Source organism: Drosophila rhopaloa, unplaced genomic scaffold (assembly GCF_018152115.1).
Source record: "Drosophila rhopaloa isolate 14029-0021.01 unplaced genomic scaffold, ASM1815211v1 contig_2, whole genome shotgun sequence".
NCBI lineage: Eukaryota > Metazoa > Arthropoda > Insecta > Diptera > Drosophilidae > Drosophila > Drosophila rhopaloa.
The window spans coordinates 3,522,228-3,544,262 of NW_025335083.1; the positions used below are offsets into that span (position 1 = coordinate 3,522,228).

The 22,035-nt window shown below is 39.6% G+C and overlaps 1 protein-coding gene across 11 annotated transcripts in view; it reads right to left on the reverse strand.

Moving 5' to 3' along the window:
- Window positions 1–562: 562 nt before the first annotated feature.
- The window catches only part of LOC108052143 (protein madd-4), a 70,982-nt gene continuing 49,509 nt past the window's right edge, over window positions 563–22,035 (reverse strand). For 8 of the 11 annotated variants that reach the window (XM_044459421.1, XM_044459426.1, XM_044459425.1 and 5 more), the window contains exons 13-20: window positions 19,932–21,100; window positions 19,489–19,600; window positions 15,923–16,052; window positions 14,626–14,748; window positions 5,339–5,722; window positions 3,896–4,258; window positions 3,675–3,825; window positions 563–2,828 (exon numbers count right to left, since the gene is read on the reverse strand). In XM_044459421.1, the coding sequence (XP_044315356.1) occupies window positions 2,674–2,828; window positions 3,675–3,825; window positions 3,896–4,258; window positions 5,339–5,722; window positions 14,626–14,748; window positions 15,923–16,052; window positions 19,489–19,600; window positions 19,932–21,100 (2,587 nt within the window). In that variant the 3' untranslated portion in view covers window positions 563–2,673. Of the gene's footprint in view, window positions 2,829–3,674; window positions 3,826–3,895; window positions 4,259–5,338; window positions 5,723–14,625; window positions 14,749–14,882; window positions 14,999–15,922; window positions 16,053–19,488; window positions 19,601–19,931; window positions 21,101–22,035 lie in introns of those variants that run through there. The other 3 variants (XM_044459427.1, XM_044459428.1, XM_044459429.1) reach the window with 3 other exon arrangements.

Here is a 22,035-nt window from a genome sequence, read left to right on the forward strand (position 1 = left end):
CACAATAAAACTGCATTTTTACTTTTCCGAAATATTTAAATTTTTAAAATCGTATATAAGCGATTGTGGGCGTTAAAGGGGGCGTGGCACCATTTTGAAACAAACTTGCGCTGCGTAGGAACTTCTAAAATCTACATGCAAAATGCCAATCTTCTAGCTTTTATAGTTTCCGAGATCTCAGCGTTCATACGGACAGACAGACAGACAGACGGACAGACGGACAGACGGACAGACGGACAGACGGACATGGCTAGATCGACTCGGCTAGTGATCCTGATCAAGAATATATATACTTTATAGTCGGAAACGCTTCCTTCTAGCTGTTACATACTTTTGCACGAATACAATATACCCTTTTACTCTACGAGTAACGCGTATAACTATATAAGAGCGCTGCCTGTAAAGCGCACACCTATGAGCATTTGACTAGGTGCTGGTCCAAACAGCATATACTCGTACGTACATATACATATGTACGCATGGGTAATGTTTAGCTGTGAGTTTTTCCCAGCATTTAAGAATGCTTGCTTGCCACTCTTAAATAAAAAATGAAGACTCCAAATTTGTCAGTATTTAATATTATTCCACATTTGTTTTAAATTCTTAGAATATTTCGGCAATGTTCATATCCTTGCAATATAATATTATGGGATTGGCGCATATGTATGGATGTGAGGCTGCGTTAGAGTGTTAACATGTCTGTTTGTGTATGTGTGTGTTTAACATTGGTTACGGTTGCATTTACTTTAATGGGTTTACTATTAATAACTTTCACTTAACAGCATAAATATTTATTTACGCATTTAAAATTCGCTGGATTTGCTGTCTCGCTTACTTTTTCCAATGAAAATATTTAAACTATAGTGTTAGCAGCTAACACGCTGCAATATTTTTGTATTGTTTAATTTTATGTTAATGCTTACAAAACAATTTGTTCATAAAAAAACTAATTACAAATAGGCGTAAATATTTATTCCACATAGTTTTCTGTTAATAAAATTACATGGCGTGCCTTTAAATGAAAGGTTGATTTAGGGTCGAATTTGATTTATTTACAATATCCTTAGTGGTAAATTGATAAATGCAAAACAAGGGTTAAATTAGTGCTATAAATTGACGATGGAATAGTCAAAGGTGCATCTCGATACGGTTACCTATGTATCTGTCTTTTCCTATATGTACATATTAATATTCAGTTTTTGTTCACAAGGTAACAGTGCGGTTTTGTTTTTTTTTGCGTCATGCTGCTCTTACAAATGTAATACAAGCTTTAATAGGCTTCGCTATTTCAGCTGATTAATTTAAGTTTAATGCTATTCGGAAATATTTGCTAAAACATTTCAACTACTTTTTGGGGGCCATTAAAGTCAGTAATAAATCAAATCATACTTAATGAACACACTCCTAAACCTTTACTTCCAATTTTGGCTATGTTACTTTATCCTAAACTTTATTTTTTTTGTAGCGCCATTTTTCCTGACTTTATTTTTGACTCGGAATCATTTGACATGCATTCAATTTTTGAGGCGTAGTGAAAATTTAATCTAGTCGCTTGCTGCTGAAATATGTATTACTTCAGAGTCATTAATGTTTTAAGGATTTAATTGCTTAAAGCAAAGCTGTTGCCATTGAAATGTTCACAAACATTACGGTCTTGTTGTTTGTCGATTAATTGGTAAGCATACAAATTGTTAGATCTGTCCAAGGCTCCTGCCAATTTGTATGCTTACTTCGGATCCAAATGTCATGTCTATTTTAACACTTGATGGGGTAGGAAAATTTTTTATAAATTAAACCTATGGTTTTCTTTTAGGTTGCAAACGTTTCAAAGGTGTTAAAGTGTAACCAGTTCCAACAACAATTTCCATATAGAATATTTTGCCAGGCAAACAATTTGTATAGAAATTGTTTATTAGTGGATACAGCTAAAATACTAAAAATATAATACAAATACCAGGAAAAATCCCAATTTGAAGCTTATGAACTCGCAAGTAATTTTTGTTGTCTTATTTTTCGTGAACAACTTTTGAAATCCTTGTAAATGCTTTTCTTCAGCGATAAAGGTATGTGAACACCAATGAATCTGTGATGCAACGCGGTTTTTGATTTGGATTTTTAGCGTGTGGTTGGGGTTATCTAGAATCGACATTCTTTACAATCTAGAGTCTATGAATTTGCGGCCTATATATTTAGTATTTAATACAAATTCCCAACATTGATAGCCAACTTGTGCCACTTAACGCTGACGAAGATATTGCGGACAAAAGGGGCATATTTTTACATGTGTATGTCAATTTTATTGATGTTAAGAATTTGTTCTCCAAATATTCTTCAACACGTAAGCAGTACCAAAAAAATTAAATTTCAACCAACGATTTAAAAATAAAGTCGATCGTTATTTTCGTCACTTACACTTACAATTTCTAAACATTTGCAACTTAAACTAATACCAAAAATGTTTTTTTAAATCGATCAAATATATCTAGATAGTGCTTGGCCTGGACTCAATACAAAATCATAGGCAATTCGTGTTAGTCTGGGTGTGGCTGACAATACATACATATGGATAAGTTTAACTTTATATCGTTCTATAGTTCGTTAGATTTATGGTACTTAGAGTAATTGCTTGCAGAATTCGTAAATTTCTCGCTCATTTGGTAGGCCGCAGCGGAGCTAATGGAATATATATTGATTCGGCTGCTGCTGTTTCTGCTGGCAGGATCCGCAGCACTTCTCCTTGTAGCGATGCAGTCTACACAGGCCCATGGAGCGGGCATTGCGGCAGTAGCGGGAGGAATCGCGACAGTGCGAGGGGGCCGGGGAAGACGCTGCAGAGGGGCAAGTGGAAACGTTAGCAGGTAGACTACTTTTAAGGAATAGTGGAGAACTTAAATACAATTGAGAAAAGAAGACACTATTTTGTATGCAAACTCATAAGTAGTAAATTCTTTCGCTCATAAATGTTTTCTTTTTAAAAATTTATTTTAGACGGTGCAACACAAATTACTTAAAAATGTGTTGCTCTTTGAATGTGTGGCTCCATTCTGGTTAGTTTTCTCATTTTTCGATAGCTACAAGTGTCTAGAATATCATATTAAAATGGCAAATCGAAATACGTAATAGTATAAAAGTTATGAGCCTTCGAGTCGACCGACCCAAAGCAGGTAGGGAGCGTACATAAAACTTTAAACGAGTTTTCTGGAAAACCACATTTTTCGAGCTGGCGACTGTTTTTTTTTTAAGTACGCGTAATTAAATTTTCCATGGAATGGACTATATCTACATCAGTAAAAACTTTTTTATCAGTAAAACGACACTAAATTTTTTAAACGCCGTCATTTTGTTATTTTTATTCAATTACTATAAAAGTAGTTTATTCAATAATTACACTCCTACTAAGGAAGAAAATTTTTGAAACAAAAAAGTTTCAGAAGATTTTTACGACCTGTAAAATAGTTGCCAGTGGGGTTCCTGTTTCCTGCATTGGCCCACGTCGCCAATGATTTTTACAAAATCATCTTTCAAATATCAAAAAATATTCCTGTAAAGTTTGAAGTACCAATGTTTTATTCTTTGTCCAAAAAAAATTCTGAATATTGCCTATTTTTTGACACAACTAACCAGAATGGACCCTTAAACACTTTGTTACTGGAGAACCGGCAGTCGATACTCACACTTGGCCTGGCAGGGCGGACTTTTGCAGACCTTCATGACCGCTGGGCGGGGTTGGTGCTTGCACACATTGCCCGCTGGCCGGCGACTGCCGTACCAGACGCACTGCAGGATGCGGTACTTGATGCCCTGGCGCCCGCACGGCGCATTGCACTGCGGGGGAGAGGGGAGAAAGGGGGAGAAATGAGTGTGTGACCCAGGGAGGAAGCGAATCAGGACTCACCTCAGACCAGGGCTCCACGCGCCACACACCCTTGCAGCGCTCGTTGTAGCAGTCCTGCCGCATCGCCGGCCGCTCGTACTCGTCGCAGGCTCTGCCCACAGTGCCGTTGTCGTAGCGACAAGTCACCTCGCGGCGCTGCACGGCCGTGTTCCTGCCGTGGCAGCGGGACCGCTTGCAGGGCGACCACTCGGCCTTGCTCCACTGCGGACAGACCTCGTTGCCGCAGCTCTGGAACGGGTCGGGCAGGACCAGTCCGTGGGCGGTGCACTCTGAATTGTCGACGACATCGTTTTCAGTGTCCTCATCTACGCCGCTGCTGGAGCTCCTGTCCTTCGCCAATCGCTCGCAGCGCACCGTGCGTCGCTAGGGAAGTGCAGGGAAAAAGTAAGCAGGATTCGTAAGTAATTTCGGTATTCCACCCACACGTACAACGAGCGGCATTAAGGCTGAGTCGCCAAAGGTCCCCGACTGTTAAAATATTTAGACCTGCTCTTGATTTCATGGGCCCTTTGGAGCCGAGATTCAGAGTCCTGTGCATTTGACTAATTATTGCTTAAATGTCGCTGGCTGCCTGGGGTCTCATTTCTTTTTCGCTTTTTCGCTTTTATGATATTATGTTTGCTTTGGTGATAAATCGAGCGAGGGCTTTTTTGAAAAGTTTAATAATTTGTATACTGAAGTAAAAGAATTTAAGATGTGCTTAACAAAGCCCTTAATGATTTCGATTCGAAAGACTACCCCAGTTCTTCAAAATAATGGTTTAAAAGTAGTTATTATAATCTGAATTGTATATTCTTTTTACTTTACTTTTAGATAAACCAAAAAATAATTTTCTCCCCCAAATGGTTAAATTACCAAAACGAATTCACAAAAGCTTCCAGGTGTTAGTAAAAAACGGAAATGGAAAACCCAGCTACAAAAAAATCTTGGCCTAACGCCATGTTATTTCGTGAAAATTTTGTATGAAATTGCAGTCGCTCGTGGACAAAGTATTTAAAAAGCTTAAGAAACAAATTTTCGAGCCTTAATAAAATTAAAATAACCATATTATAAAAGTTGAATTCAATTCAAAACTGTGAAAGCAGAGAAGTTTATAATAAACCTAAATAAATATTTAATTATTAGTCTTTATAGTTTCTATGATTTACGAGAATTCTTTGGGACAACATTATTAACATTACGCATATGTACCTACAAGCCAATGAAAAATTTAGACTGAAGCATAACCACCTGGTATCAAGTTTTAATTAAGGTCAATAAAGTCAAGTTATAAGTTATATATATACCAAGGGAGGTTTTAAAAAAATTGTAATTTAGAAAGGTGTTATAGGCTCTTTAGTGACTGACCAGTTCAATTTGTATCTGACAACCTATTCCTGGCATTGAATGATTCCATGTTCACAAATCAGGCCCCATTTTGGCCCCAGCAACCACTTTACTCACCTGCAAACCGCTGCCAGCTGCTCCACATTCCTGCGAGCACTTGGACCACTCGCCCAGCAACCATTTGTACAAGAAGCCGCCGCTTTCAAGGCTCGGCACCGCCGTTGTCGTGGTTACCGCTGCAGTTTCCCATCGAGCGTGCGGCATGTGGGGCATGATGTCCTCCGCCTCCGCCTCCGCCTCGGCTTCCGCCCGCCCCTCGCCCTCCCGGTGGGAATCGGTGCGAACGGGTCCTACCTCGGTGTGCAGCTCCTTGGTCAGGACACGCATCGGCTCGTCCTGCTCGAAGTGAGTGCCTTCCAAATCGAGGCCGTACTTGAGCGCTTCGCCTTGGAGCATGTGCTGGCCACGGGAGTCCTTGAAGCGCTGCAGCGGCCATAGCAACTGTGGGCGGGAGAATCGTTAGCCTCCCCATTCGAAAAGTCACACATGCATATGCAACTCAGGGCCCAAGCCGGTCTTGTTTGTTGTTCGATATGCCGGGCTAAACTTCAGTGCTCAGCGGCCACTGCGTTTCCGCTTCCGTTTCCGCTTTCCTAACAACCATCTCATCCTTCTGCCTCGCATGCATAGGTATGGATACATATGTACAAACTAGGTGGGATGTTTCATGCATGCACACTTGAATTACCCTCATCAATCGCTTCACGTTGACTGACTACGAACTGTCGAATCCGATTAGCCACCGAACCCACGAACAGCATCCCCCACGCCCATCCCCGCGTCCCTTGACCCAACATCCGCCGCCTAGTTTCCCCTTTCTGCGAGCTGCGAAAATTTGACTACCAAATGCCGAGGTGGGTTTTTCTGCCGAAAATTCTCTTTCAGCCGGCAATTTCGGTTTGTTCAATTCCACGTAGCTGGTGGGAAAAGCATTTTTTTTGTGGGCACTTTTAAATCCCTACTGCATATGTTGGTATATGAACTTTCTAATGGCAAACTAGAAAACTATTAAACATATGTATGCCTGTTTGAGGTATAAACGTGTATTTTGAGGTGCATAATCTTTATATGTTTAAAATTACTATTACTTTTGAGTTAACATTTTTGTATCTCAGATAATTATTATTATTTTTATTTTTTGATCAAAAATTTTGATTAATGATTTAATTAATATTGCTGAGGAATATTATTAGGAGTAGAAATTTAAAAATCACGACGGATGTGGATAGATTCACAATGGTGCCTTTTTTCTTTGCCTATGTGAACACGGATAAATTGACCCTATGTGAATTTAATTCTTTCGTTGATGTTGTTTCTAAAGGAGTTTTTTTGATTAAAAAAACATTTCGATAGCCATTTCTGGAAGTCCCTGGTATATTCTATTATTTTAAATTGTATTTATTTTGAATAGTCTTTTTATCACAGTTAGTTTTACAATAGTGATCTCTTTAAAGGATCGACGAAACTTAAAAAAAAATAGTTTTAATAAGTAAACTCGTTTACTCCACTTTTAACAATGCACTCAGATTAATCTTTGAACCGAAACAAGTCGAACGACATCGTAAATTTAATTTTGCCAATGTCGTGCCGTCTCATAATTTCGTGTGTGGCATGAGTCTCCGACCTGATCCCAAAAATTGTCCCTTGCACTGTGGCTCTGTGGGCATTGCCCCTCACAGATGCCTCCGAACTTATTGTCAAACACTATGGTTCTGCCAACGTCACCGTCATTCCTCTGGTCGTTTGCATTTACAGCTGCCCAGAGCCAATGCCGCAGCAGGATTTGGTAGGAGGGTCTGGTTGGGCTGTGGCTGGAATCGAGTTGGAGGCACACAAAGATGATTTCCCAAGTGCCACTTGAAACCGACAAATGCGCTTGCATAGTTTCTGTTGTTTCTGCATTGTTGGCTGCATCTGCTGCGCTTTTATTTGCCGCCCCCTTTGTCATTTGTTAGCCAACAAGAGCGGGGAGCGGGGTGCGGGGAGCGACAATGACAATGACGCCTCCATTGGCTTTTATTGTTGTCACCGCAATCGGAATCCCTGCCTCTTGTTCCTGCCGTTGCTGCTTGGCTCTTGTCAATATTGCAGCATTTTCAAGGGGCCACAATTGGAATTTTCGGGGCCTGTTCGCCAGGCGAACCCAATCCTCCTATGACTATTGCCATGCGTTCTGCCTGTGCAACTTTAATTAGCAAACAGTTCTTGCCCTGATTTTGCCAAACAAAGCAGGCAGATTATTGTTTTAACATTTAATGGCAATTCGGTAGATACATAGACCGGAAGTGTGGTGCCAGTTTCTGCTGAATAAATTGAAGTTCCTCTGCACTAAGAGGACTCATCATGCTGAAGTTAAGTCAAAGCTCCTTGCAAAAACATTTAATACTTGTAACTTGTTTTCCAGTAATCGTAAATTTAATTTTAGGAAAAGAAAGTAAGTAAGAAAGTAATTCTTTCAAAGGCTGTAAATCAGACCTCAATTTAGCTGGAAATTATAAACTACATAATGTGTCATCCTAGTTCTAGTTTCAATTTTCTCGTTCATCGTTTGATGGTAGATGCTAACCAAATCTAACATGTAATACTTCGGAGATATGTACATTAATATATGTGACTTTGAGGGTTAATAATTTGCTAAAGTTTCAAAGAACTTCCATGCCGACCAGCATTTTTATACCCGTTACTCGTAGAGTAAAAGGGTATATTGTATTCGTGCAAAAGTATGTAACAGGTAGAAGGAAGCGTTTCCGACCATATAAAGTATATATATTCTTGTTCAGGATCACTAGCCGAGTCGATCTAGCCATGTCCGTCTGTCCGTCTGTCTGTCCGTCTGTCTGTCCGTCTGTCTGTCCGTCTGTCTGTCCGTCTGTCTGTCCGTCTGTCTGTCCGTCCGTATGAACGCTGAGATCTCGGAAACTATAAAAGCTAGAAGATTGGCATTTTGCATGCAGATTCGCCCCCTTTAACGCCCACAATCGCTCATATACGATTTTAAAAATTTAAATATTTCGGAAAAGTAAAAATGCAGTTTTATTGTGTTTATCAATACCTATCGAAATGTAGAAGAAATTTTTCAAATCGGACCCTTCGTTAAAAAGTTATGCGTGATCAAAGTTTCTATCTCCATCTCCCTCGCACTCCCTTTACCTGAGTAACGGGTATCTGATAGTCGGGGCACCCGACTATAGCGTTCTCTCTTGTTTGCATTCAATACATTCAGCATGGACTCATTAGCGAGTTTTGCCAGCACACACAGCTTACATTGGACCTCGCACATCGTTAAATTCTCACGCCTGACAGGCGAACCCAACGCTGTCGGAGACAGACCTTAACCAAAACCGAACCGAAGTAAACCCACCAGAACCGAGATCCCACCAAACCAAGCCAAACAGAAACAAACCACGAAACTGTGCAGTTTTCCACTGAAATGTGTGTCATTTCATTTAAATTAAGTTTCAATGTTCCCAGCAATATGCGTTGCTGGCGGATAAATAAATACAAGTGCTTCCAGAGCGCGAAACAAAAAGAAAATGTAGCGAAATTACAGCAAATGGCATGGAGTTTAAGTGGAGCGCGGCTAAAATGCCTCGGAGGCCGAGACCAGCGGATGCTGCATCCTACATCCTGCAGCCTCACATCCTGCCATTAATAAATAGTTGGAATCAGCATTAAAAGCCAGCCAATGGCAGCGCATTTTGCTTGTTTTAAATCATTTTCGCCCGACATGACGAATATGTGGCAATATATATCAGCAGGCCAACCGCCAAAGGGGCGTGGATATTTATTATCGCGCTTTGGCGCCCCTCAGAACCTAAAACCAGAGCCAAACAAACACAACCCCACATAAATTTTACGTTTGGGGCGAGTAAAAAGAAATAAGTGGTTTGGAATGGGCCTAACATAATATAATTAATAGGCCAAATGTTAGGTCATAAATTATGGCCGCCAAAAGACGAATCCGAACTGCAATTACTTAGCTAATTAGGAGTGCAAAAGGCAAACTAAACCCTACTCTGTCCGGTTAAACTAACTAGCGCTGTTTAATGATTGCCATGATTGAAATGCATTGTCCTGTCCATGCAATAATTTCCATTCTGAGAGCTAATCAATGAAATAATTCAGGAGCCAGCCCAGTAGCCATAGATATCCGGAATGTCGGCTTTATTGGCAAGAGGATGCCGGCACAGAGCTGCTAATGAGCAGCTCTCGAAGGCCCGCAGGCAACAATGCAATTAAATACAAGTGGCCAGGACTGGCATTCATAGATATCCGCTCGGGAGAAGAATAGAAGACCAGTTCATAAAGGACGACAAAGCTTCGATGAAGAGCCTAACACTTTGGCCTGAAAGTGAGTGGCTTGGTTCGCCGAATAGTTTGAATGTGTTCGGATAGATGATGTGCTTAAGGATACCATATTGTGAGAGATTTAATCAGCTCAGCAGGTAAATAATAATCTTAATCCTATTAAAGCACCAAATTTACATTCAACTGCTTAGGCATAAGCTTTTGCATACCTTGAAACACTCAAGAAATGCAACGGTTACTGTTAAGGAAGTGCAATTCCCGTTGAACAAAGCAAGCTCATTGCATAGGCAATTAATATATAACATGTATAGTAATAAACCAGATATAAGAATAAGATTTACCGAAACTCGAACACCAGGGAAGGTGCAGAAGTTGTACTCTTCTATTATAAAATCCTATATATAGATGTTCCCTTGCATCGTGTCGAGGAAGAAAATTTTAGAAAATGTATCCGTTGTAATTGAAAGCTTTTTTTTCCGCTTAACCAACCGGTTAATCAAAAAGAGGTTTTTTAGTTTATGCTGAAAAGAAGAGACGCTATACCCGTTACTTAACTACCCAATTTTAAAATAAATGTGCTGATGGCGCATTTTGAAAATGTTAGGTAGCGCCAACTGGCGGAGGGCAGTGCTAACACCGCAAGCTGAGAGCGAGTAGCACTGCCCCTCCCTGCCCCACAGTTTTCGTGCTCTTTTCCGCTCACTCAATTATATGAATCCCCATTTCAAATATACAGTTACGTCATTACTAACACTTAATATGTCCTAAAATCTCAAAGTAAGAAGTATCGATATATATTGGCCGAATAATTTTTTTTATAACAGGACTTTACGAGGTCTCTAAGTGTATTGACTGGTCGAAAAGCCTCATCAGCCTCATATAATCAAACATAATCAAGCAGACACATATGTACGCTTATTTCATGTTTGTGTAAATAAATCCTATTAAACCGCACTTGGACTACATAAGCTAATGCCAACACCTTAGAGCCAATCAGGATATTAGCATATAAGTATTAGAAATAATTAGTTTGCGTGAAGCTCCAAATGCAAATATTAACAAAATAACGAATTTCCGCGCACTTCGCATTGCTCATAACGTATGACTTTAGCATGCTTTTATGGAGACTAAATGAAATGCAAATACAATAAATATTAAATAATTATGAGAAATTATTATTATGAGACAGAAGGCGCATGTGGGTGGCGTAAAAGTTAATCAAAGTGCCTCAAACTTTCGACCCAAATTGTTTTATATTCGCCCGGTACAAAAATCTAGGGCAGTTGGCATATGCGAATATGCGGCTCTGAAACCAATGCATATTTTTAGCGGTTTGCCTGTTGGTGGCTCACCACGAGAATGTGCACGAAATACTGGCAAAATTACTCATAATCACTGCCTCCATTTGGCTGATTCTATGTGGGTGGGGGTTGCAATTTTCCGGTAACTAGATTTGATAAATGCCGCCTGAAAGTGCCGCCGTATCACAAGACTGAAGATGCGTTTTGGGGTTAGTCTGCCAGATCCTGCGCCTCGCCTGGACGGGCATCATAAATTACTTTTGCCTAATCTGCATACTGCGGTGGAAGCGTCTGCACAACTTTGCCAGCAGTTTGGTTTTCCCTCGGTTTGTGTGGTAATATTTTGTTTTACCCTTTCGCCAATATTTTTTGTGAAATGTTTTTCCACTATATATAATATATATATACAGTAGAATCCGGTTATAGCGACATTCAAGGGATCGACGATCTTACGTCGTTATACCCGTATCATTTAAGTTTGTATGGGGACCAACCAAGCCATAGAATTTTCGTCGCAATAACCGGACGGACACTATAAGCGGAGTCGTTATAACCGGATTCTACTGTATATATATTTTAAATAAATATAAGATTAAAAACCTTAATTTTTTTTTGGTTGGTAAAATTTCTGGAAGTGTAAATCAACCACATTTTTCTTAAAACTACGTTTTTGACAGTTCCCCAAGTTCTTTGTACATATTTAATATGACAATATCTATTAATAATAACCCTTCTAGAGTCTTGACTAATTTTAAAAACTAAAGAAGGATACAAATTATAGATTTTTTTTATTTTCCTTAAAGTTGTACCAAACAGTAACATTTTTTTTTCCTTTTTGTTCCATATTTAGTTACTTATTTTGTTTCAGATAAGAAATTTAAGAAATCTTTCACCAATTATAATGGTGCGTGGCTCTTTATTTTTTATTACCAAAAATATATATTTTGATGTAGTAACAATAGGTATGGAAAAACTCATGTTTCCAACACCGCCTTTAAGATGCGCGGAGCAAAGCAAATCGTTAATTGAATAGGAATTTTTTTAATTAGTTTAAGGGACTTACAAAAAATGGAACACTTATCACTGTCCTAATTAGATACAGCGACTTAGTAGGAAATATTTTAAATTCTATTAATGGATTGCATAGAAAACGAATAACCCCACCTATTAACGTTCCCCGACCTTGGTCCATTTTTATTTTTATTTATTTATTTTTTTTGCAATATAAATTGCAGGTAGAAAAACGCGATTTTGCTAAGTTGAACATGATTTAAAGCAGGGGTCATTTACTGTTTACTTTTTATCTAAAAGTTATTGTTTTGACTCTATATACATAACTATGATGCTGTAAAAAGGGAGATTGACAAAGTTACAGGGGACCGAAAGGGTAGAAATAACGTTGCCCAGTGTGGTACAGAAAAACTTTAAAATGTATAAAAAAAAAGTTTATAAAAAATACCAAATTGTTTGATGTGTATATAAAAAGGCTTGTATATCTGAATTTTACGAAACTTTCTAGGACAGTTGACGACAAGAGTGGCACTTACCTAACCAGCATATAGAACAACAAAAAGACCATTGAAAAGCTTGCTGCCCTTTTGGAGTAAATATTATTTGTTGGATTTAAATGATTAACTCAATTTTGAGTATATGTAGACAATAAGTATATAGATATGGATTATAGATAAATTTATAACATCAGTCTTTATCGTGCAATGAACCAGCGAGAGTAAAGCAAGTGTTCCGTTTTTATACTCGTAAATCAAAATTAAATGAATTGTTATATCGAAAAAGTGAATGGGACCCAAAAACTATTACAAAATACATTAACAATAATTAAATGAATAACAGTTACAAGTTTTACGAAAAAAGTAATCGATGAGTACTGGATATTTGCAAAAAATATAAATTGAAGTAAATATTTTTACTTTTTACTTTTTACTATTTAAAAAAAATATTTTTTCTCTTAAGTTGACTGTTTTGTGAAACCTTTAATTCATTTCATATGAATATAAATTAAAACAAACTTTTATTTTACTGAGATTAAATTTAGAATTGTATTAGTGGAATACACCTGATTTGTTTGTTGTCATAAAAATATAAAATCATAATAAAATGCACCCTGTTTAATTTGTCAATTTAAAATATATTCACTGCCCAAATAAACAAACACACTTTCGAAAACAGCAGCAGGCAAATTTGTATGCACATGTTCGTATATTTAGTTCAAATAATTAATTGTGCGCTCTCCGCCAATTTTCAGCCTTTAACTTAGAAACATGCATATTTTAGACTACTTCGAATTTTGCGCATTTGTTTGGGCTGAGCTTAAACTGCTTTTAACCTATAATTCCAATTATCGGCTTATTTTACAATGTATAAATTGCATACAAAAAACCAGAAAATAATGACTTTATTGGCGAACGCGCAAAAAGTTGCCGGAGGGCGGTACCAAGAGGAAGAGGATAAGTTTTACACAACATTTTGAATTAAATATTAAGCGATTCCAATTTGATGGCTCTGTGCTCGCCGAGAATAGAGTGAAAAGTGTTTAATGTGTAGTATAAATCAGGCATTAAGTGTTGTATTTATTGGAAAGTTTTACCTACGTTGCATTCGTAATGTTTGGGGTTTGTTCGAAAGTGGTTCCCGTTTTGTTATTTTTGTATGTTGTTTGTGTTGTACAATACATTGAGAGGGTCCCCGAACAAACCGAACAGTGAAGAAAAATATTGATGTCGGGATATGCAAAAAGAAAGACAAAGTTGATAAATCATTGTTGAAAGTGGGGCATATAGTCACATCATGTGTTTGGTCCTTATCCCTAAATTAACATGCAATTAAAACATGCAATACCATTAAAACAATATATTAGATGTGCATATTAAAATAATGGACTTCTGGAGTTCTAAAATGCAATGGCAAACTCATAAAAAATAAGAACTGCATAAAAAGGAAATTAAAAATATATATTTAATTAAAATATATTTATTTTGTTATATATTTTCTACAATTTTAAACCAGGTATGTTTATTTCCAAGTTTAATTTACAGCTTGTTTAATGTATATGTCAATTTCTCACAAAAATTTCTATAAGCTTAATCTCTAATAATTTATCTTGCTGAACCCCTTATGGAAACACAATTTAAGCAATGTTACCGAAAATTAAACAATGCTGTTAGACAAAGAAACATGCAAAACAAATAGATAATAACAGCGAACGTGTGTTATACGACAAAGCTTGGCTTAGAAGTCTCGATGCCCCAAGTTTAGGTTTTGTTTGCACTGTCATTTGGCAAATTGCAACGATTGCTCGGCAAATCAGAGACTGAAGACAAATTTGCACACTTTGTCCAATTTATATGCAGCACTTTGCCAATTTGCACGGCCCACGCCCACGCCCACGCCCCCGCCACGCCCACTTGCAGGGCACTAATTACACGCATGCAGGTCAAAGTTCGTGGAGGGCCAGGCGAGCGCACTTGAATGTGTATGTGTTGTGTGTCCATTCGCAGAATTAATGAAATGAAAAACAACAAACCAAATAGCCACAGAAATCAGGGAACACCTAAAATAAGTGCAAGCAGCCAGGGTGAGAAATAAATAAATTTAAGCAACATGAAACACCTATGGAATGTTTGTTTGCCAGTGGGGCACAGCAATCGGCGGCAAAAGAGGCGAAATAAACGAACCGGAATCGAACGAACCAAGGGATGCATTAAGGATGCGCCTCACCTGGAGATTGCTGAGCAGAGCCTGGAAATATGGCATGGCCAGCAGGGTCCTGGTTCGACTACTCCCGCTGCTGGCGCTCGCCGGCTGTGGAACTCTGTCCTGGGATTGCACTAATTGCGAATGCTGCAGATGCAGATGCACGCCCACACACGCAGATATTGGTGGATTGGGATTGGGTTGGGTTAAGGAAGAAATATGGCGAAAATAGTTATTAAGTGTGACGTTATTTATTAGCAATATGTTTTGGTTTAAAGTTATGGTTATGCTGATATGGGTGTAATATATTATGGGAGATTGTGCTGGGGCGACAGAGTGAGTTAAGTTTGTTAGTGGGAACGGGGAGAATGCTGGATAGCAATTAAAACGGTTCAACCTGAAAGCGAGTGCATTTAAATTCGGACCATTAAACGAAATCAGAAAAGGAAAGCAGGTAAATATTTCGACTTATTATTAGTTTTTATATGTTATTTTATATAGTAATTACATTTACAGTTAGCAAAAGCATCCAACATCAACGACTCTCCTCACACCTGCCGAATCTTCTTTCAATTCGGGTGAACGATAAATCCCAAATCAGTGTTCTTCTTTTATATTGCTTGAGCATAACAGAATTTCAATTACATGAAATTCGAATAGAACACCTGCTATCGGCTAAAACTCAATCAAGGTTTTAACGCTAATTCTTGGCTTACTTTTCCAACAGAAATTTGGACATGGAAGACCAAAAGAAGACACCCGTACTTAAAACTTAATATCCTTAACAAGTGCAAGTGCAGGCCATTCCCTACAGCCTATGCCTCCCATTGTTGTTTTCGAAGGAAAGGAATTGTAAAATTTGTTTGGTTTACTTTTCTCCGCTCCAAAATACTCTGCTCGTCTTAGCTGTGCTGGCTCCTCTCCGGCAGGCAACTGAACGTATACGTAATTTCATTCCGAAGCGCATTATATGTTTGGCCAGTCGAAAAAGATAGAGCCAGGAACAAACAAAGATAACCAGAGAGACAGAGAGACGGATACAAATCTAAACTGCCAACAGTTGGCACAGATATTTATTCTGTTGACATGAGGCAACCCAAAGGAAATGGGGAAAGCCAAGTAGAAAAACTATCAAATTACGTATATGAGGACATAGGATGAAAGGGGGCGACTGAAACCGCAAATCCAATACACAACGAAATTGTGTAAACTCCGAAAGGACAACGTACGTTCCCGCACGTTTCCGGAACATATTTAAAACGTAACCCGGCAATGACGTTGATCGAGTGGGACAATCATAACGTATTCGAGCACTACTCACATCGTCCTCCATAATGCTGCTATCCGCATGCTGAACTCCGTCCGACTTGGGTCTCCTGTTCCGTTCCCGGCCATTCTGCAAACGCTCCGACTGCTGCTGTCTGCGACGTGTGCCCTGCTGCTGCGTCGACCTGGAAAATGTGAAAAAGATAAAGGGAGACATTAGACTCAACGGCTAATGCCGGGCCAGGATTGCGGGCTGGTTTTGGGACCCGTAAGATGTCAAATGCAGATTTCCGTTCCCACACCCACAAAGCCCTGTCAAATGCCGAGTTATGGTGGCCCTCCTCGGTCCAACTCCACCCTTGCCCATCCACAGCAAAAGGAGCCTTGTGACCCGCTCTCAAAAGAAGAAGTTTCATTTTTTAAGAGTCAAAAGTGGCAAAAAGAGCTTGTTTAAGCGGCTTTAAGAAGTCAAAACATACAAAAACAAAGGAAACTATTTAACTATTCAGAAAGTTCCTTTTAAAAGCGGCCGCTTTTAATTGAATTAGCAAAAGTAAACATTAAATTTGCAATAATTTATTATTTAATTATTCAGAAAGTTCCTTTTAAAAGCGCCCGCTTCGGCTAAATATTTAAGCTTCATGCCGAATGAGAACATTTTAGAAAGTGATTTTAATTGTCGAATGTTTAATAATGAAGGTGTGATCGACACATTGTTTTTTTTTTACTATGTTAGGAGGTACTCAGAAGGAGGAACAAATACAACAAAATTACATCGAACTGCCAATCACCTGAAATTGAAAGCCTATTTACGCGAGCTTGCTATCGTTATCGGTAACATATTAAAGCTATGTTTGATTTAAATTTTATTGATATAATTATTAATAGCAAGGACAGTACAAGTGTAAGTTGTATTTCTGAGTGATTGCGTTAACTCCAAAAAAGTTAGTTTAATCTGTAAGCCGGCTGTTACTTTCTTATTTAAAGAACTTCAATAAAGTACGCATTCTAAACCATTGCAAATTTAATGTTTACTTTTGCCAAGTCAATTTAATTTTGCATCAAATTTTATTTATTCACAACTTTGCGATATGTTGGTATATACTAGTGTTCCGATTTCATTCCATTCGTGGGTTTAAAATCCACTAGAAAAACATAAATAATAATTTAAAAGCAAAGCACCGGGACAATATACCAAAAAAAACTATTTGATGCCCACACCAAATGCTACTCAAAAGAGCAAAAGCCATCTCACTAAGCAAAGGATCTTCCTGTCCTTCTCGCAAATATTTGCATATTTTTCCATGCTGCAGAAAAATGACGAGAATTCTGGGTGTGTGCAAAGGTTCGACAAATAAAATAAGAGAAAAAACCCGATGAGGGCAAACATTTCTCAACCGCAAGGACATAAAATATGTATTTTAAGCATTTAAAGTACGATCAAATACTAGCCTTCCTTTTTTCCGTGCACCGAGTTACATTTTGATATTTTGTAACTGTAGCCCACGTCAAAAGTTTTGCTACGCTTTTCACGTCGAACGACAAAGTTGATGATGCATTTAAAAACCAAAAATACCCGACTGTGTGCCGTGCTATTTGGGAGGATGGTGAAAAGTCTGCGGTTTTCCAAAATGCATTTCGCTGTTTGCTTTTAACCATTTACATTGAGCAGGTGGGACGGGGCAGTGCACGATTGCAACCATATGGAATTGTTGTCCCAGCAAAGACATATATATAATTTGCACATCTATGTAGGCAGGTGTCTCTGTAATTTTTGGCATGTTAAACTCCTAACCCAACCAAACACGTAACCCAAATTGCGAAATAAACCGCACACACGTGTGCGTGGATATGCAGTTTAGGGGAAGGGATTGGTTGCAAAGGATTAGTTGCCACTGTGTTGTTTGTGAACAGGGCAGGTACTCAATAGAGTTAAACGCTGAATAGCATTGCAAATGGTGGGCGAGACTGTAAGCCAACCAAGCAGATACCATTAAACGCTTTGAACTCCAGAATAAATATCACGCGCAATGTTTTCGAACTACTTTTGAATGGCCTTAAATGGCATGAAGATGAAGCAAGCTATAGATGTCCGGAAGTGGCGAGTCTAAAACACCTCATTGAATTAAAAAAAAAACATATAATTAAGAGCAGCAAACGAGAGCCTTGCTACTTCGAAACGAAGTAAATATAAAGTGTCACAGCTAACTTAGTAACCACGAAAATAAAAACTCTTAGTAGTTTGTTTTTCTCATTTTCTGTTGTTGCTTAACCCCATAAAACTTGAATGAAAAGTTAAATTCAAACAAAATCCCGAGTAGGAGTGAGCCAGCATAGGCTGAGGAAGTGGAGGTGGGCGGAAAAGGCCTTTAGTGGGGCGAAACGGGAAAACATATAGATACAAACAAGACAGGATGAAGCTGAAAGTGCATAACTGACCACCATTAAGCGGTTACCACTTTGCGGCAGCACTAAATCGCGAATAGAGCGGAACTGGCTGTTTAACTCAAGAAAAAAGAAATAAAGATAAGAAAGCAAAAGCCAGTAATAACTGGACAGCGCAGGCACTTGCAATCCGAATGGACAGGGCCGAGGGGGTATTGAGTCAGAGATTGGGTTAGGAAAAGGATGTTGTTAAGGGGGCAAGGGGGGAAAATGCAAAATGCCCGAGAAAAACTGTCAATTTGCTTTACGCCGGGGAAATGAAGGATGTGAAAATTGACTCTACAAGAAACTTTATAAACCGAATCGGCATTTGCAAATAAACTTTAAGGGAAGTGCTTTCTAGCCTTGTTAACCCATTTCCTGTTCCATATTTTAATATATATTTTTAAAACTCAATAGCCTCTTCAAATATTAGAAGAATAGCCTCTTCAAATATTAGAAGAACAATTATGTGTATTAATTTCAAAAACGTCTTAAGTTGGTTCTTGGTTTTTGAAGTAGTTGTTTTAATTGTCAAATTGAAACTATTTTGATGCCATAACATATCATTTATGACACGAGCAACAAGAAAGAAAGCTAACTTCGGCAAGCAGAAGTTTATGTACCCCTGCAGCCGTCATAAAAATAAATTATTCTATATTTCGATACATTTTACGATTGTTTTTATGGCAGCTATAAGATTTTTAGAAAAGTAAAGCCTTAATTTTTAAATCTTAAAAATTACTATATCTCGGAGTATATGGGTATTTGTTAAAAAACAAAGAAATTATAATTTTATTTCCCTTTTTCTTGATTGTTCCCATGGAAACCAAATGATATATTCGTACCGTTTGAAACCGTATTTCTGAATTTTCTAAAAAAATCGAAATCTGAATTTACTCCAATTCAGACATGTTAAGAATCAACAAAAAGAGATCTTAATCATTTGAATTAATCTTCAAAATTCTTTAAAAATAGTTTACTATACTGCTTAGCTTTTTGTAAATGTATCCCGTTTTACTCCCAAACATTTTTCTTAAATAACAAACAACTTTATCCCAAAAACCAGTCCCATCAAGGTAATACGAAATGTGACGCCTCTTCAAAAGCAACGTGTTTAATCTGCAGCCCCTCCAAAGTAAAAAGTTGAGCGTGGAAACTTTTCGCTGAGGAAGGATAGAAGGTCCCTTTACTTACCCATTAGCGGGTCCATCAGTTCCCGCTCCACCGTAAGTGCCAGGTGCCCCCGCCGACGTCATGTCCGCCGAGGTGAGCGCCTCCGTGCCGCTCCGTTCACGCACCAAACGATCTGGGAAAAGGCAGGATGAGAGGAATTATTACTTACATAAGAACAGACTCATTAAGGACAGTAATGAGCAGGTTGAGCTACTATCGTAATTAAAGCAATGCCACTAAATGTGGTAAATACACCAAGAGCAAACCTAAAGTGATGTGTTTTTCACTTCGCTTTATAAGTGATCCCTTTTCGGCTATATAATCACTTTGTATGTTCAATCTTCCCTTCAATGTAGCTTAATTGGGGCTTATTTTGGTCTTTCAAATGTAAGCGCACTCCCTTCAAGTATTAATAGCAAACTTCCCATTACTTTTCAGACCACCACCCATCACTGATTACCCACCTACTTCCTGACGCTCCAGCTCCTCGGCCTGCTGGCCCGGCTTGGCCTTCACCTCGATGCTTATTTCCGCGGAGCTGAGACCGGCGTGACAGGAGTAGACTCCGGCATCGCGGAACGTGATATCAAGTATACGCAGGGCGCCCTTCTTCGACACTTTGAACTTGCGCGAACGCTGCAGCGGCTTGTGGTCCTTGCTCCACTTGATTTTGGTGCGGTTGTACCGCTTCACGGGGCACTTGATCTTGACCTGAGTGCCGAAGAACACCACCCCAGCACCGCCCACCTTCAGCGTGATCTTGGTCTTCTTGGGGTCGTGCTGGATGTGGGTTGAGTTGTTTATCTGGATCACCGGCTTGGGATCCTCCGGCGGGCAGGGCTTCACGTTGCAGGGCTTTTTGTCCGCCGGCTTGGCAGTCGGACACATCGATTCGGGGCGCTCGATCTTGTGCTCCTGGGCCATTATCTGCTTGCACTCCACCTTGCGATCCTTGAACCCGTAGCCGCAGGTGTGTGAACACTTGGCCCACTCACCAACCTCCCACCGAACGGGGCAATCGAGCACGTTGCAGTACTGTCGATCTGCCGGCGGTGGCTGTGGGCACATGCTGTTCGGCACCACCATGGTGTTGTCGCCACCGCGGGTCACCTCGTGGATGCACTGCACCTCGCGGGTCTTGATGCCAATGCCGCAGCTCTTGGAGCAGGGCGTGTAGTCCGAGTAGTTCCACCTGGGCGGGCACGGACGGTCGTTGCAGGTGCGCACCCTCGCCTCCGGCTTGGTTTCCGGTGAACAGAGGAAGGGTGAGACCACCCTGCCGTTATCCTCCCGCACGCAGTTGATGATCAGCTCCTCCACGCCGCCGAGGCAGGAGGCACTGCAGGACGTGTAGCCCTGTTCCCGCCAGACGTACGTCTTGCCTGGCTCCGAGACTCCCACTTTGATGGAGTCCCTGGGGAACTGGTCGTCGAAGCCGTGCGAGGGCAGCATGCACGGATCCTCCACACACCGTTCCACCTCGTCATGTGGTCTCTTCCCCTCACATAGCGAATCATTCACGGTGGCCTCTGTTCGAGAGTATTCCAGGAATATCTTGCAGTTGTAGGCCCGTCGACGCACTCCTTCGCCGCAGGTCACGCTACATGGTGACCACTCAACATCCTTGATGTACCTGGGGAATATTAAAATTAAAAGTTAGGTAAACAAATCGTTAGCTTTACGTATGATGTTTGATAATATGGAAATGGATAAGTATATATATCTATCATGATTTTTATTGATAGCAGTCATCAAGTAAAATTAAATAAATCATGAGCTTTACTTTGAGGATTGATAATATGAAAATATATTAATATAGACCTTATTACATCGCGATTCCCAAATTAAAATGAGTTATTAATGTACGGACTTCGAATAAATAATACGATATTCGCAAATATATTTTTCATTCAAGTTTCTGTAGTGATGGACTAAACTTGATGAATGTTTCAATGTACGTAACATTTTTAAATACACCTTTGTATAAAACATTCATCAAAATTTGAATAACGAATAAACAAAAGCCAGCGCCCACATATGCCGTGATCCATTTCCAATACGTTAAACCGCACGCACGTAAATTGAATGAACTAAAACTTGTGTCAACGCATAAAGCATCGTCCTGGATTTTTTCACATAGTTTCCCAGTCCTGGTCGCCCAATTTATCGAGAGCTAACAAAATTCCATGCAACAATAGACCCTGCCACGTACTACACTGTGCATTTCATTTGATGCCAGGACACATATTTATTGAGCCCTCTGCGCCCGACCCCAAAAAGTGTGCTACGCAAATGAATCGTTTGCTGCCCCTTCACTTTGTGTTGTTTGGAATGGAGTTTCACTGGCGACAGGCTTTGTAATGTTCTGGTACTGTTTTGTGGCCTGAAGTGGATTTGAAGGCCACGTCGACAGTGCATAGAAATGAATTGGGGGCCAGGAGCTGACAAATCCGCTGGGCAGGAGCGTTATTGATTTGTAGTCAAATTCTAGATGCGAATGTCGCATTAAAGTGGCGCCAAATGGCCGCAAACATCTTAGTATGGCTCTCTAAGTAGGTCAGCTCACAA